Source organism: Emydura macquarii, unplaced genomic scaffold, assembly GCF_026122565.2.
Source record: "Emydura macquarii macquarii isolate MOO-44397 ecotype Brisbane River unplaced genomic scaffold, CSIRO-AGI_Emac_v2 contig_691, whole genome shotgun sequence".
NCBI lineage: Eukaryota > Metazoa > Chordata > Testudines > Chelidae > Emydura > Emydura macquarii.
Window position 1 is genome coordinate 4,136,313 of NW_027130828.1, and position 16,342 is coordinate 4,152,654.

The 16,342-nt window shown below is 54.9% G+C and overlaps 1 protein-coding gene across 8 annotated transcripts in view; it reads right to left on the reverse strand.

Annotated features, from left to right (window-relative positions):
- Positions 1-9,215: 9,215 nt before the first annotated feature.
- Positions 9,216-16,342, reverse strand: part of DAB2IP (DAB2 interacting protein) — a 296,740-nt gene continuing 289,613 nt past the window's right edge. For 7 of the 8 annotated variants that reach the window (XM_067541764.1, XM_067541769.1, XM_067541763.1 and 4 more), the window contains one exon: positions 9,216-14,657. In XM_067541764.1, coding sequence (XP_067397865.1) covers positions 14,490-14,657 — 168 coding nt within the window. In that variant the 3' untranslated portion in view covers positions 9,216-14,489. The remainder of the gene's footprint in view (positions 14,658-16,342) is intronic. The other variant, XM_067541767.1, reaches the window with a different exon arrangement.

The following is a 16,342-nucleotide window of genomic DNA, read 5'->3' on the forward strand; positions in this document are numbered from 1 at the left end:
TTCCACTTCCAACCCAGCGTTAGAAGAAGGCGGCTCCCGGCAGCCCGGCAGCCAGCGATCAGCTGCACAGGTTCTGTGGCAAGATGCTAGCCGTGGCAGGTTGCTGCACCGTCTTTCTGCTGTGCCAGCAGGGCCCTAGGTTAGTGTTAGAAAACGCGTCCGCTACCCCCATGGAGAGTGACCAGATGTCCTGATTTTATCGGGAGAGTCCCGATATCTGGGGCTTTGTCTCATAGATGCTTGTTACCCCCCACCCCCTCCTGATTTTTCACACTTGCTCTCTGATCGCACTACCGCCATTCTTCCGTCTTTCGAAGGGGCTGAGGGGCTGCGGCTCTGACTGGGCTTTGTGGGTGCTGCACACCACGCCTTTACGTGATGAAGAGCTCCCCGGGAGAGCCACCGGCCGCTGAGGCGCAGGAAATCCCTTACGCACCCGGCGGCGCTGCCCAAAGCAACGCTAAACTGAGGCGCTGAGCGGGAGGGAGCCGTGTCGAGAGGGGAGAAGGTCAGACGATTGGGCCCACCAATGAAAACACAGGCCCATCCGGCGAAGGCTCTTGCCACAAAAACAAGCAGGGCTTGTGCACCCACGGCAAGAGTCCGAGTGCTGGGGGTATGGTCCGGTGCCTCTCTGCCTTCGCTGCAGGCTGCTGCTTGTTAAGATCACAGTGCCCCGCCCTGAGCCCTCCGCCAGGACAGCGGCAGAGGGGCGTCATGGAGCCCAGTAAGCAAATCACTCCTGCGAAGCAGGCCTGAGGGCTCCTGGCTGGGATGAACGCTCCTCTCTTGTGGCCGTGACGAGGATCCTAAGTGGGGAGATGGGTGGTGACCGGATCTTCTCTAACCCGGAGGGGAAACGCGCTGTGTTTTGAGCTGATGTGGAAACTCACTTAAAGGCTTGTTCCAGGCGATCGGCTGTGGAGGAAGCCTGCCCTGGTGGTGCTACGCAGCGCTAGGGCTCTCTAGTGACACCTGCTCTCACCTGCGGCCCTGTGTTTTAATTCTGTCCTGAACGGCTGAAATCGAAAATAAAATGGGAAGTGATTAACACCTGTGGAAATGGCTCAGCGGCGGCTCTGAACCTCCACGGAGTGTTTGATCAAGAAAATGTGACTTTATCCATGGACCAGGCTTTCTGTTCAGGCCCCATCACACACACACACACACACGGGCAATACACATCGAAATGGCAGCAACGGCAATCTCTTCCTCCTGCTCGGGGGGGGGGGAGAGGCCCATCTTCTCTGCTCCAGTTTGCGTTTCTAGTAAGCACAGTCCATATAGCACGCTGGGCTGGCGGTAATTAACACGAGAGCAGACCTCAGCATGGCACTGCGGAGTGACTGGTCCGTATGGCTTCCTGGCTCGCTTGTACTGACTGGCTGCCATGGTGTTTCTGTTCCCAGTACAGAAATGGGATTTTGAAGAGCCAGCCTGTGATTATTTCTCTGTATTCTGGCTGGTTAAAGCCTTTTTAAAAAAACCAGATTCGATGTCCGCACTGAGCTTCTCCCAGAGCCCTTCCAGGCCCCGAATCTGTGCAACTGTCCCGCTTTTCCGGCGGGTGTCCTATGGACAGTGCTTTGTTTTCCAATCCAGCCCAGTCGGTGAATTTCCAACCCCATGCGTTCAAAAGCCAGGAGTCAGGCCCCAAAAAAATGAGACTTAGAACCAAAACTTTAGTTTTTTGAAAACTTGCCTTCTGGGCGTTGACGCTTAGGGGCACCGTTCCCCAGCTTTTCTCTCCACCCTGGAAATTTTCTTTTTTCCCCCGTGCAAGCTCAGGTTCTCTCATCATCACGTGACTTCAGGAGTTGGGGCTTTCAGAAAAACACCAAAGATGGCGACGCTCACCATAATCTCAAAAATTGGCAACGCCGCTTCCCCCCCTACCCCCCACTCAGATAAATGGGCCCCATCTGCTTTGGCTGCCAGACCTGGGAGGTCTCCCCACAAGGGCCCTGCTCTAATACACGGGTGGACGGCTGGCTCAGTCCCACGTGCTCTGTTGCATCAGCCATACCAGCTGCTCCATTGCAGCTTGGGGAGGAGTGTTTGGAGCCTGGCCCCGGCTCCGTCAGCTCTTCTTTCTCCCTTCTTGTAAGGACTGGGGCGGGAGGGGGGCGAGCTGCATTTCCCAGACTTTGATAACGCTCTGTCTTGCTGGGTCTAATTACCAAAACATTAACAGCTCCGATGTGTGGACTAGAACCGCTCTGTGGATAAAACAAAACCCGCGCCCCATGTTCCTCTGTCCTGTGGAGCTGCAATTCTGAATCTCATTTCTCCCAGCCTTGCCCTTCTGACAACAGGCTTCTGCGTTCCCAGCTGCAGCCGGACTCCAGCGGCCTGGGCTGCTGAAAGCTGTCAAGTGCACAGAGCGGTTCCGGGCGTGTTTCAGCTCAGCTCTAATGAAGCGATAACTGAGACCTCTGAAGAGGTTTTTATTCAAATCCAGGTATTACTGCCTAATCCCTTCTCGCTGCAGTTGCTAAAATGCCTCGTCTTTCCTGGATTGCTTTCTCTATCTCCTCTGAATACGTTGCCCAGCTCGAGTTTCTCACAACCTTCAAAAACAACAAAGGTAAAAGCAAAAACACAGCCACTCCTGGGCCTGGCTCTTTAATGCCAGCTGGGGCCTGGAGAGCCAGGCTCCCGACCTGTTTGGGGCACACGGCGAGTACCGGTAACTGGCTCTGCGCAGGCTGCCAGGCCCGCGTGCTCCCACTGGCACTCCTCGTGCGAAACGAGGAGCCTCTGCTGCTTGGAACGGCAGTGCTCTGGGGTCTGAGCACCTCGCGCCCGCCTATGTCCTGCAGCAGGCCTGGATCACACACTGTCCACAGCGCTCAAAGGGGAAACCTCCCTCAAGCTCCAGCTTCACCTACACAGGAGGAGCCCTGGGTTCTTGTCTTTAACCACGGTCCGTGCAAGTCTAATGTGCTTGGAAAGAGGGTGGTGTGTTCCCTCCAGTGGTTGGCCCGCAGAAGAGGATAACAGTCTACTGCTGCTGTCGGTGAATGGCGTTTTACTGTGTGTAGGAGGGGATGAGGGGAGGGAGGAGCATGGCTCTCATATACATAAATCCTAAACCGAGACGTAGTTGGAGAAAACCTCATCTCTAGCGGGGGCCTGTAACCCCGGTGCATGCAGGGAAGGTGGCTATGCGGCCGAGTTCCTTGCATCATTCCATAGCACGTAGGGGGTAATGAATTATCTGTCATATCTATCCAGCTATTAGCGGGGATGGGGTCACTTTTACACGATTCAGGCTATTGTGCTTGAAGACACTTTCTTCCAGCAACCCTAAAAAAAATGCCAAGGCTGCCAGTTACGCCCAGGTCCCCCAGCGCCAGCTCAGCTGTGCCTGGGTCACTGGGCTGACCCCATTCCATGTTGGAGCCCCCCTGGCCCGTGGTTAAAGCACTCTCTGATTCACAATCCCATATGCTCCAGGACTAGGCTGTGCGGAGCGACGTGGCAGATCGATGAAGGGAACATGAGCCCCTCCTGCCAGGTGACAGCTGTATGTCGACATGTTTCAGCCAGTGATTGGGGGGGGTGGAGCGTGGAGCTCTGTGTGTCACTGGACATCCAGACCTCCACACAGATTAACCCACCTTCCCTGGATGGCAGTGCAAGCTAGGGCCAAAATGCAAGAGGCTCCGGTACCAATAGAAGTATCTGATGAATTAAAACAGATCCCCGTGGAACAAATGCACCCCACCCCTCCCCGCGGTGTGTTGCAAGGCAGTCGTTGCAAGAGCTGTGGAGCTGACAGGCTGCTCTTCGTCACCCAAGCAGAGAGAAATGCCAGGAAACCGGGAGCTGGGTCCAGAGGGAAGGCCTGGGTGCAGGCACGCCGAGCTGCGGCTTGGACGGCGGGGGAGGAAAGCCAGAGCCCACTGAGCGTCTTGGGCTGGGGGGGTTTTGTGCTGTCCCTTCGCAGCTGCCGGTGAGGTACCGACTGAGGGATGGGAGACGGACCAGCGCAGCCTTGGAAATCTGCTGGGCCGGGGGGGCTGGAACTCTCCTGATGCTGGACGAGGACAAAGCCATAAGGGTGGGGGCTGAAAGTGGTAGAAAAACTCTGAGCCCTGTTCGCTTTGGAGCCGCTGCCTCTGCTGTCTTTGCCACAGGCGCTCTCCGCATCTTTAGTCGTTTTGATGCAGCCAAGCTGTCTCCTTCAGTTCTCCGAGGAGCTAATTACACGGATGTTAATGAGGCACAGGTGCTAATTCTTCCCAGTGCTTTAATGAATCTCCTCCACGTTTCCCGTCTACTTTCTGAAAGGACAAAACAAGGGAATGAGCTGGAAGGGGAGGGGCCAAGCGGGAGCTAAGATTGTGTCTCAGCCAGCGGTTGTGACCAGACCTGAGCACCAATGTGGGATTGACGTGGCCAATCCCTCTTTGCAGAACCAAAGGAGATGCCTCTAGAGGTGGCAAAAATATTTCAGGGAGAATAAAAGTCTGGTTGCGTGGTGGAGGGGGGCGGGAGTTTGACCTGCCTTTGTCGTGCAGCGCTTGCCATGATGCACTAATTACCCCCCTTTTACAGCTGGCAAATCCGGGGCTTGTCTAAGGGGCCGGACAGGGGTGAGGGACCCGAGTAGAATCCAGAAGGCCTCACTTGGTAACTCCACGTCCACGGGGGAGGCCTTTGACTCCTTAGCCAGACTGAGTGTCTGCAGGAGGCAAAACCACACTTTACCGGCCCCGGTTAGTTCCTGGCACCTCGGCTCTGTGGCCTGCGTTTGGATCCGGCTTTCCTCGTGCAGCCGCGTCTCGGCAGTGAGCCCCTCTGTCCACCCCAGTGCGGTGCAAAGCACCAGGCGCATTGTGTGTCCTGGGTGCAGCTGTTTCGCCGGCGTGGCTCTGTGCATGGTTGTGGCGGTGCAGAGCCAGCCTTTAGCTCTTGCCGCTGCAGCCTGAGAGCTCCAGGCTAGGGGATGGGTGGGTAGGTGACCTCTCGGCTGGAGTGTCCCATCATCTCCCCGGATCTGCTCCCGGTCTGCAGTGAGCTGGCTCTGATCTGTGACGTTAGAGATGGCAAAGCCCTGCTGAGTTTGTTCCCTGCCACCCGGCACAGTGCGCACCTCTACAGAGGGCTCCGCTATGCCCCTACATGCCCCATGAGCAGTGGCTGACCCCGTAGGGAGCTGTGCCTGTCCCCCAGAATCTGGCCTGTTTCCTTGATCTCTGTGAAAACACTGGTCTCCCCAGAAGCAAGGAGGCAAGTGATTTGCGGTGCAAGGAGCCAATTAGGACTCTGGTTCTAATGGCCAGGTTTGAAATGTGATTGCGAGGACGCCAGGGGGTTTCTTTAATGAAGCCAGTTCATCAGCTGTCATGAGCTGAGACTGGGCCAGCATTATATCAGTGCTGTGTGCAGCCTTAATGATTCCAGCTGCTGTGGAAAACCTTTGGGGGAGAGGGGGTGAGTTTTTTCCTTCTGTCAATTCCTCTGTTCGAGCAGCTCTCTTGCTGTGTCTCTCTGGGCAGCTTGGGAACAACAACAAGCAAATGCAGCTGTGTGCCAAGACGGAGCTGCCAAATACTTCCCAGTGTGCTGTGTGACAGGGCGCTGGCCTGGAAAGGCGTGGCAGTCCTGTGCCGCACGGCAGAGGAGGTAGACGAGCTTCCTCTGCACTTGTAAAGAAGCAAACATCTCCCCCACCTGCACAGGTCTTGCCTGTTAAAACCATGACAAGTCGGCTCATGGCTGAAGCTGCTAGCCCAGGCAATGTCCCAAATAACCCCTAAGGTTGGGCCCCCTCCTGGGAAACGTGTGGGTCTCAAAATGTGAAGAAAGGGAATAAGAGGCGTCAGGAACAGCTAGATCTGTGTCTATCTTGGCAAATGTTGGGGAATCTAACCACCTGAGTCCCAGGCGTCATTAAACATTCAGAGCCAGAGCCCCTCTCGCTGTTACGATAGGCTTTATGTGGACATGCCCCCAGCGTGTTACGGTGCGTCCTGCGCCCCATGGATCCTTCCACTGCCAGGGGTGCCCAGGCAGCACTTTGCTCCCATGCGCCTACCATGGTGCACCACATCCCGCAGCCGTGTGTTGCCCCCTGTTCTGACGCCCTCTCGCATGCCTGAGCCCGCCCGGCCAGCCTGCGGGGCCTGGGACCATCTCTTTGCTCTGTCTGGCCAGCACCTAGTGCAGGGGGGGTCCTGGCCATGACTCAGGCTCCTGGGCCCATCAGTAATGCAGGGACGTACTAAGAACAGCAGGGTGTAGATACGCGCGTCGCTGCGGTGCTACGTCCTTGGCCCAGCGTATTGGCACAAACCTCCACGGCTAAGGCCTGGGTGTTCAGAACACGCCTGCCTCGCTCGCCCCCTTCCCCCCTCATAGCTGGGCCTTGTGTCACTGGCCCGGGGAAACCTGTTTGTGTTGGGCAGCGTGACTGGCGTGCGTGCCCTGAGCCCCTGGGGAGGCAGCAGGTCACTGCCCGATGCCCCGGGGTGCTGTGCTGCTCCGTTCGGCTGCCGCCCACATCGCGCCTCGGCCTTGCTTGGGCTCTTGTCGCTGGACCAGGCCTCTGCAGCTGGCAGCGCAGAGCTAACAATCACAGTTATTGCTCCTGATTGGCCAATTAACCAGTGCAGCGCTGAGCCCCGGCACAGAGACACACGGCCCTTCGATGGGGGGGTTGCAGCGCGTGTGGGTGTCTGAGACAATGGGGTGGAGATTGGGCGTCTGGCTCCACAGATTTGGACAAAAATTGCTTGGGCACGAGCGGAGCGGAAGCGCAATAATCCCCAGCGCTGGGCTGGGGCTTGGTGTGGAATGCCTGCAGCTGGTCAGTGACGCTGAGCCAGCGCCGGTGCTGCCAGCCCTGCACGCTGCTCCGGGGCCGCGCCAGACCCCAGACTCTGCCTGCTGGTGCCTCGCCCCAAAAAGCAAAGGGGGGGAGGTGAGCAGGTGGAGGGGCAGGCACCCCATTAGCCGCTGGTTTGAAAGGGGAGCGTGAGGGAGCCAGTCAAGTGGGGTGAGGACCCACCTTGTTTCGGGTGAGGCGGTGGTGTCCAGGGCCTGAGCCCAGCCTTGGCGCCAGCACAGGTGAGGACGCCTGGCCATGCGGAGCTGCCCAGCGCTGAGGGGGGTTGCTCTTTGGCTCCCGGCGGCATTGCCTAGGCCCAGCTGAGGTCTGCGCTGCACAGCACCTCGCTCAGCCTCCGGGCCCCGGCTGCGCTAGGCAGAGCTGCTGGAGAAGCACGGGACCCCTCCCGAAAGGGCGGCCTGCCTGTCGTGTCGTCGCGCCGCCACCCCCCCACCCCCCCCCCCCCGGGGCGCTTGGGATGTTGTCCGTCCTACCGACGGCAGTGCTGCTCTGTGACACCGGGGGGGGGGGCAGTGCCACATGGATGCTGAATTCTCTCACCCAACGGCTGCCTGTGTCCTGGTAAAGGCGCCCGCCCTGCATGGAGGCTGATATGACAGCATGCGCTGGCTCAGCCCTGGGGCACAGGGCAGGCGAGGTACAAGATGGAGAACCCTGGAGGTGCCGCCCCCGCGCGCCCCCCCCCGGAAGAGCGATCCCCTCCCAGGGCTGGCAGTGCCCCTCTTTAGCAGGTCAGGGCGCCCCCCCCCCCCCCCCCCCCCCCCCAGCACGCGCTCTGCTGGCAGCGTGGCTGTGGCCTGGCTTTACCACCATCGGCCGGGTGCCCAGGCTGGCTGCAGGCACGTGCCAGCTGAGGGGTGTTAGCAGGGGGCAGGTCAGTGCACAACGCTGTGTCAGCCCCTAAACAGCCACCCTGCCGGGGGGGGGGGGGGCAGGGCAGTATTACCGCCTGCCCCAGGGTTGAGTTACGGGCGGTGTGCTGGGGGCGATACCGAAGTCTGCCCGCTCCCACCCACTGACGCGCCGATTGCTCTAGGGCCCTGGCTAGGCTGAGTCGGGATAACTTGCCTCGCTCAGTTCTCCCTGGTGTGTCAAGCGGCTGATGTGTTCTTCACGTGCTGTGCTTTAAATGTGCTGCCGCCTCAATGCTTCCCGTTGATGGGGCCGCACATTGGAAAATCAGAGAGACGTGATTTCTGTCACAGCGTCCGCCCCGCACTGAAAACCCACAGCCGGGGTGGGGCGCGGCCCATCGGTCCCGGTTAATTGTGCTGTGTTACTGAGCATGTCAGACCGAAGTGAGTTTGGAGGGGCAGGGAGGCTCCAGAAGGCCGTGTGCTGTGTGAGCTGCTCAGCCAGCGTCTTGGTGCTGGGCCGGCGCCCGGCCTGTGTCTGGCACTGGGCAGCAGCCGCCTGCTGGCGTCTCCCCTTTCCCAGGCTGTGGCATGGAATCAGCCTGCGGCCGTGCCCACGATGGCTGTACTTCTGCCAGCCAGGGTGGGGGTACCCTGCATCCAGGCAGATCCCAGCTGCATACAACACCCCTCTGCTCCTGAGGGCTGGCCCCGCTGGGGCCGTGTCCCGCGGTGCTAGGGGGAGCAGCCAGCCCCTGCCGTCAGCACTAACTTGCTTTCCCAGAGAGCCCCTTGGGGCTTCCAGGAGCTTAGCAAACCTGGGCCGGCTGCTCTGCTTTGAACAATACCCTTCTCCGGGGTCTGTGCCCTTCTGACCTTGCTTCTGTATCTTGGTCAACTCTTTTCCGGCCGGGGGGGCGGTGGCGCTAGGTCAACAGCCTTGCCCCCCAGCTGGTGGCAGTACAGCACTGCTGTGTCCCTACGAGGGGGCGGGGGATGGGTTTCCGGAGGTGCAGGGTGGAGAGTGAATGTCCTCCGGGGCCTAGGTGCTTTACATTTCACCAAAGCTGTGGGCCCCAGGCCAGGATGTTCTGTGGCCCTGATCCACAGAGGGCGAGAGTCCGGCACAGCCCCAGCTACAGAGTCCCTGGGTCCGCAGCTCATGCTGCAGTGTTCTAGGCTTGGCCCAGTGTCTGCCAGGAGGGTGGCTGCCATGTCCGCTCCTGAGGCTCCTCAGTCTCCCCTTCTAATACGATGCAGGCAGGCTGAGCCCCTGCGACTTGGAGCCCCTCCCATTGCGCTTTCCTGCATCTCCCCTTCTACCGCTTTGTGATCTGCCCCCCCCCCGGAACATCCTCGCTACCCCTGAGCACCCGAGGAGACCTGTAGTTTTGTTGGAGTATTTACTCCCCGGCAGATGAATGACTCAGCCATAAGACACCAGGGCAGGGTGCCACCCGTGGAGCAGAAAATGACGGATTAAATCTACTGGAGAGTTTAGATAAAATAGCTAAATAAATCTTTAATATTTCTAATTGCAAATGTACAGAAATTGCACGGCCACATCATTTCTTTGAACACCAACAACTTTCTCTGTACATTATTACATAGTTTAAAAGAGGCTGAAGGCGATTCAGCAAACACTTCCACTTCGCTTTTTTTTTTTTTAGTTTTAAACATACTTACAAAAAGTTTTGTGTTTTTTCTGAAGAGGATATAAAACATAGTGACTGCTCATCAGGAACAAATATCAGCCTAAGCAGATATACGGAGAGAGAGGTATATCTTCCGGCACAGTGATGTATGAGCAAGGAATATGTGACCATGGAGACTGCACTTTGGGTACCAATATTTGATGCAGAACCACACAAAATTTACAGCAATGTCACACCTCCCGTTACCTGTGAAAGTCACCTGGCAAAACCAAAACCCTCTTCCAAAGCAGCAGCGTTGAAGGCCGGCTGCAGAATGTCCTCTTGGGTTGGGAAGCCCCTGCTCAGCATGTGAACAGTTTTCTCTCTTCTCCTTCTGGCTCAAATTAAATACACCAACTCCCCCTCCAAGAAAAAAGCCAACTCTTCTCTGTGCCGCAGTCACACAAAGATCCGCTTGGCTGAGCTGCGAGGTGCGGGCCGCTGGCATAGGCAGCCGTGGTGTGGCAGACAATGCAGGGACAGTCTCTGGCAGGAGGTGAATAACTTCACTTTTGTGTCAGGTCAAGGACTCCCGTGGTAACTAAGGAAAGCAGCCGCCTGGCTCGCTTGAGATCCCAGGACAGGAAAGGCTGATGTGGAGACGTAGATCGGCCTGAACGCAACCCCGCCTGTGACGGGAGCAGCGCTGGGAACGACCCAAGAGGTGGTTGCAGGGAAGCCAGGCCCTGGGGTAGGATTGTTTGTTTGGTGCTTTCTCGGGGGCCAAGGTTATGGTTACAGAAGGGCCATGAGCTTGGTGGAACTGATGAAGCACAGCTATTGTCACCCCGGTCCAGCAAATCCCCATAATCCCTCAAAAACAAGCCTGGGGAGGGCTCCAGTCTGTGGATTCCAGCATAACTTGGTGTGTCTGCATCAGAGCGGGTGAGCCAACACACTGCTCAGAGTGCAAGGCTGCTCCAGCACAAAACCCAGAACGCTGAGTGATTCTGCAGAACTTCATGGACCTGTGGGCCTGGAGGACGCTTCTGCTGAATAGATGTGTGAGGGAGAGGGCTGGTAGGTATTGTGAAGTCTCCCTGGATCTTCTGGCTCTGAATTTAAAGCACCCCCCGTCATATGAGACTTAGTGTTCAGCAACCTCGGGGTGGGTTCATGCCCCCATGTTCAGGAGTTGGTCTCTTGATTAACAGACAAAAAAATCCACACACCCACAAATCAAAACCCTGCATCCAAAGCAGCCCGCAGGGGGCAGCTGAAATCTGACCCCCAGACCTGGCTCTGCCTTTGCCTGCTGGAGCCCACCTCTGTTGAAAACAAAACAAAACACACCCACAGTGGTAAAGAGAGACTGAAATCCTGACCAAAGCAGCAGCACTGGAAGTAAATGACTATGTACAACTGGTAGGTGACTAGGTACATTACAGGCAAACACCGAGAACATATACAAAAAGTTGTAAGACTTGCATTAGCTGATAACTCTGTGACTTGGCTTGTTTTGTTTACACGGTTACAGTTTTTGCACTAGAATAGGCTCTTTTTGCAGAAAGCACGAGAACAAAGAGCAGGTCACACGATGGGACGTAGTGTGGCTGGTTTGCTCCCTAGGGTGGGCAGCCCCTCTGCAAACGGTCGCTGGTAGTGCTATGTGAAACACCAGGCTCTGTACACCACACGCCGGTGTGCAGCTTATAAATAACAAACACAAAGTTAAGTAACACAACGAGAGATGGGCCTGAACCAAACCTCCAGATCTGAAGCTCCTGTTCTGCAGTTTGGGGGGCATCGCTACCAAAACGAGCGCTGGGCCTGACTTCCTTTTCAGACTGGCTCAGGAAACTAAAGACCTCCAGGAGGTGTCGAATCGGACCGTGTTGGTTTTTAAGTAACTCACCCTGGAAGGATTTAGGTTTTTCTGCTACACCAGCAGAGCAATGTACCTGCTTCAACTGAGATTTTGCTGTTAACCAAGAGTTTGAACGTAGTCCCTGAAAAGTTATGGGAGCAATGGATTGGCTCAGTAGGTTAAGATGTACTGTACTTCCTTCAGTACTAAACAGACAATTATCTGTGGGGATTCCCCCCCCTCCCCGGCCAGTTCTTAGGGCGAGCACCGAATTTGCATCCAAAAGCAATTCCCAAAGCTTCCATGTAAGAATGGAAATCCGTCCCTTCTAGGGAACCGGCCACCATAGCGTCTCGGCAGTGCCAGTTTGCTATCTTATTTTCTATTTGAAACAGCTTCCATCTTTCACAGGAGGAATATTTCAGACCCTAAAAAAATACCCAGAGCTAAAAATAAATCTCTGGGCAACAGCTGTTTTAAAAAGTCTTTTTTTTTTTTTTGCAGGGTTCTTGTAAGGTATTTGACACTGAGATAAAAGCGGCTGTAAGTGTATGTACCAGATTGTTCATAGTACCCTGTATACACCTAACCTGTCTGGATCTTTCTCCAGTGAGTGTCAGGTTTGTGAGCTTCTTCAAAGCCATTTGTGCTAATTCTCCAATATTCAGTGGTCACTTTACTGGCCTCTGAGGGGCTCCTCTTTTGGGACTTTTTATGTTCACACCACACTGTGACTTTAAATCAAGAGATGGGACGGCATTCCTTGTGTGTGTGTGTGTGGAGACCTTCGAGCGGAGCCGGACCGTCAACCATCCAGGAGTCGGAGCTGCAGAAGGTGCAGCCCTGTCTGAGCTGGGCTGGGGTTTCCGTGGAAGAGAGAAGCTTTTAGAAAAAAGCAGCTTTAACATAATCCTCTCTGCAATGAATCTTTTTATGATTTATGGTTGCAGGACAGCATGGAAATGCAAACTGCATCCTGCTCGCACAGATTAGATGCTGTGGCATTTGGAGATGGTACCTAAGCCTATGCAAAATTCAGTATCCTACTCCCGTCTGCCTGTACAATTAAACATGGCAGTGGGCAAACTAGGACAAGTCTATAGCACGTATCTGCTTTTAGTGGGAGGACTAGGCGGATGTCCTATACACTGTACACTGGCATCCATGTATCAGAGACACCATCTCTCTGGGTCGCAGTATTTATGACCTGTTCTGAGACTGGGAATCATGAAGGACTAACTTTAAAAAATAAACAACAAACCTGCAATGGCGGCAGGTCAGTGGCATAATCGCCGCTAAGGAGATGACCCCTTCGCTGAGCAATACGCATTTGAATGTGCCAAATCTACTTGTTTCAGCAGTTAGGAAAGTCTAATCCTGGCTTATGTCTGCTCAGTGCCTCCTGACAATGGGAATTTCGGTGGCGGCTGCTGTTCTTGTTGGTTACTCCCTTATGACCATGTTTTACATTCTTCGAGGCTGTTAATTTCCATGCAGTGCGCATTCCCAATTTAAAGAGGACAGTATTCCAGAAAATGGGCTGTATTTTTTTCTAATGCATACTGTGAAAGAAAAGAAATACAATTACCAATCTTCATGCTTCTTCAGAGTTTTTGCTTTCCTGAATGTTCAGCACAAATCTTTGCATATAGCACATACCCCCACAAATCACCCTTTCTTTTTCCAAACATGCAGCGCAGCCTAAACGAATACTGCTGAAAAACGGGTTCCCCTAGCCCTGCACTCCCTGAATGGGGAGGGGGGCCTCACAACATTTTTCTTTGAATGTTTTTGGCTAATAACCCACACTTCACAATCCAGTGGCTAAGCACCTTGGAGAGATGAGCTGAGGTGATATTTGCTGTGTTCAATAGCAGGAAGTTACTCGCGGGAACTCCTCAACCTATTACACTGGTGAAAAGTCAATGTGCCCCTCCCGCTCCATTGTAGAGTGCTTTGGGGGAAGAGAGACACTGCATCTAGAAATAAAGAACCCCCCCAGAACACTAGCGTCCCATCTCTGCTGGCGTACAACAGCCCCCGTCTTGGCCACAACCCTGCTCCAGGTGCACTTGCTTGGCTTGTGACTAGCAGGGTGGCAAAAAGTAAAGAAAATACAGAAACTTGTTCTCTTGCTGAAAGGTGTAATAGAGGAGCTCTCCAACTACTTTTGCTGGGACCCCCTTTGAAAATATTGCAGGCTGTGATGTTCCCTCCCCAAAAGTGATGAAACTGGCCAGGCCATGCCCCCTTACCGGCATGCACGGGGGCTGACAGCTTGCAATCCCCAATGACCTCATGACGCCCCGTTTTAGAATCCCTGCTGTAGTATGTACGGCCTCTCCAGTGAGCCCCACACTCCTACAGAGGGACACTGCTTTGCCTCATCACTCTTGCTAAAGTGCTAGTCACTCCCTCCCAGCTGACCTCCTGTCTGTGTCTTGGGTAGCTGTGCAGCCTTCCTTTGGCTACCACCCAGCACGCAGCGTGTGCTTTGTCTAACGCTTCAGCCCCGGCCCTCCTGAGTCATTTAAATCACCAGTTCTTGTGTGTGTGTGTGTCAGACAGAGTCCCCCACTCCAGCCCCAGCAAAGCACAGGAAATGCTCTGTGACAGACTGCAGGGAAAGGCTCTGCGTCGAGGCAGGCTGGTGGAGTGGACTCCAAGTGGATCACAGGAGCCATGTGCCACTGTCGCCCACCCCTGACGCTACACAGCGCAAACTAAGCTCCCTGGCAGTGCATTTCCTGACGAGGGCTGGAAGCCGACTAAGTGCGTTTCACAACCAGACGTTCTCATCCTCCACTGAGCTTTCACCACCAGGAACCCCCCCCATCGAACACGCTTCAACTAGCCTGAGTGGCCCAGGGGCCTGGCATGGGCTTTCCAAGCCCCCTTTCTTGCGCTTACTGGCATGACAAGGCCGTTATTACTGGCCAGGAGGAGAGTGAGGTGTGTCCTGGGGGCAGTTAGAGAAGGAAAAGGTTAAACATTAAACACTGACTTAAATCCACCCGTGACAGCACTTCCCCCGTATACGGAGATCTCCTTATGCCACACATTTCACACAACTCGGTCTTTCCGTCCCCTCAACGCGCTGGCGTTGGAGTCTCCCACCAAGGATCAGTCAGGTGCGCCATCTGCAGTGAGGAGCTGGTTCCGTGGGGCGCGGGGGGGAAGGAAGACAGCAGCCATTCTCTGAAGCGCGGCTCACCCCTGCTGCTGCGCAGTCTTTCGGGCCAGGCCGCCTCTCCTGCAGCAGCTCCCTCCGCGGGTTAACAATTGCTGCTGTTTCTGAATTCTCCGTTCTCTGTAATCTGCAATGTAGTTGGGTTTGTGGGGGAGATCCCGTTACGTGTCTGCATGCTGTACCTCTCTTTCAGCTGAGTAAGGGCACTCATTAGCCGTGCGTTGGCCGCATCCAGTGAAGCAATGCGTTTCTCCTGCAACCAAACAGAAAGGGGGGTGCTTTCAGGGAAAAGCCGGTAGAACCTGCCGCCGTGCGCCCTCACTTCTCGGCAGAGATGGGCAAGGCAGGGCCAGCTTCAGTTTAGCAAATGCGGGGCCTGTTCTACAGGAGCGCTCAGACGGTGGGGGGGCTGGACAGGTTGTGTCAATGGTTCCAATTCAGCCCCAAGAGTATTGGGAAATCCCTGTTCCAAGTGACAGCGACTCCCTGCCAGCCCTGCCCTGCCCTGGGCCAGCCGCTCTGCAGAGAACAGCTCGGCTCACACGAACGTTGATGTATCAGGCATTTAAGCTAGTGGAATCAGAGCTAAATTCATTTCATCATCATGGTCTAATTGCCCCTGAACAAAACTCAGATTAAAATGGGGTCAATTACACTTTTTTCCCTCCCACACACCAGCAGCTGGAATGAGGCTAAGGGCCCTATTCTAAACTCAATCCTCTCCTACAACCGAGATTCATATCAATGGTTTTAATTGATTTTGTTTTAATGGAAGTTGAGTGTTCAAGTGACTCACAGCCTCCATTTCTCACAGAGTAGAGCGAGACAGAGCCCAGTGTGGCCATGACAAAGCTGGATGCCAAAGCACTCCTATGTTACAATCGGGTTCTGACACCAGCGCCCGCTGTGAATGTGGGTAAGTCACTTAGCCCTCTTTCCTCAGTTTTCCCTATTCCCCCCATACTTACCTGAGGGACACTCAGAGGATAGAGTAGTGAATGGTTGGTTGTTTTAATACCATGACGCTATATTGTCAGTGTGGCTGATTTTAGTATGGTGTGAAACCCAGAAGAGTAGAAACCAATTGAAAAGAGAAATGTGAAGCTCATGCTTCAGGGGTCAGGAAGGGATGCTCCAGTGTATTTGTGTGTGTGTGTCTCCACAGCCAGAGAGGGGACATTGAGCATGGAGGGGCAGGGCTCTGTGGTGGCACCGGGCATTTGCTCAGGCGTGTGGCTGGCTGGTTCTTGCTCATACACATGGGTCTAACTGATCGCCATACGTGGGGTGGGGAAGGAATTTCCCCCCAGGTTAGACTGGCAGTGACCTGGTTTTTTTTGCCTTCCTCTGTGGGATGTGGGTGCAGGTCCCCTAAGAATGATCTGGGCATATCTCATTTAATCATTTCCCTGCCAAGAGGGAGCGAGGACCACCCGTGCTTATTCTCTGCCGGTGGCACGGCCTAGTCTCGGGGCCTGCAGGCTGTAATACTTCAGTAGGTACCGGTGCTAGTCTGAGGAATGTGTGCACTTTCACCCTCCAGCTCAGAACAGATCCAGCACTAGTGACGTTACAGCAAATACCCATCTACTGAACTGTGGTGCTCGTCCTCCGGGCTGAATTCCTCCTCCGGCAAGGCTGCGTGCACTCTTTACTGGGGAATAACTCTCACGGAGAGCAGGAGCTGGCCAATTTAAACTGAAAAATCAAAGTCAAGCTTTGTCTCCAGTCATCGTGGCAAATGGGGGTGGGAGAACATCCGTGTCGGAAGAGTCTGCTAAAGGAAACTCAAGCAAATGGGCTGTGCCTACTTTAAAGCACTGCCCAGCAGAGCTGGACAAGGAGAACTGAGTCACCAGGCAAGGTTGCTCTCACTCCTATTTAAAGCATCACAGAGGTCAAGAGAAGAGGGAGCTGCCTTCTTCAGCCTGATCTGTA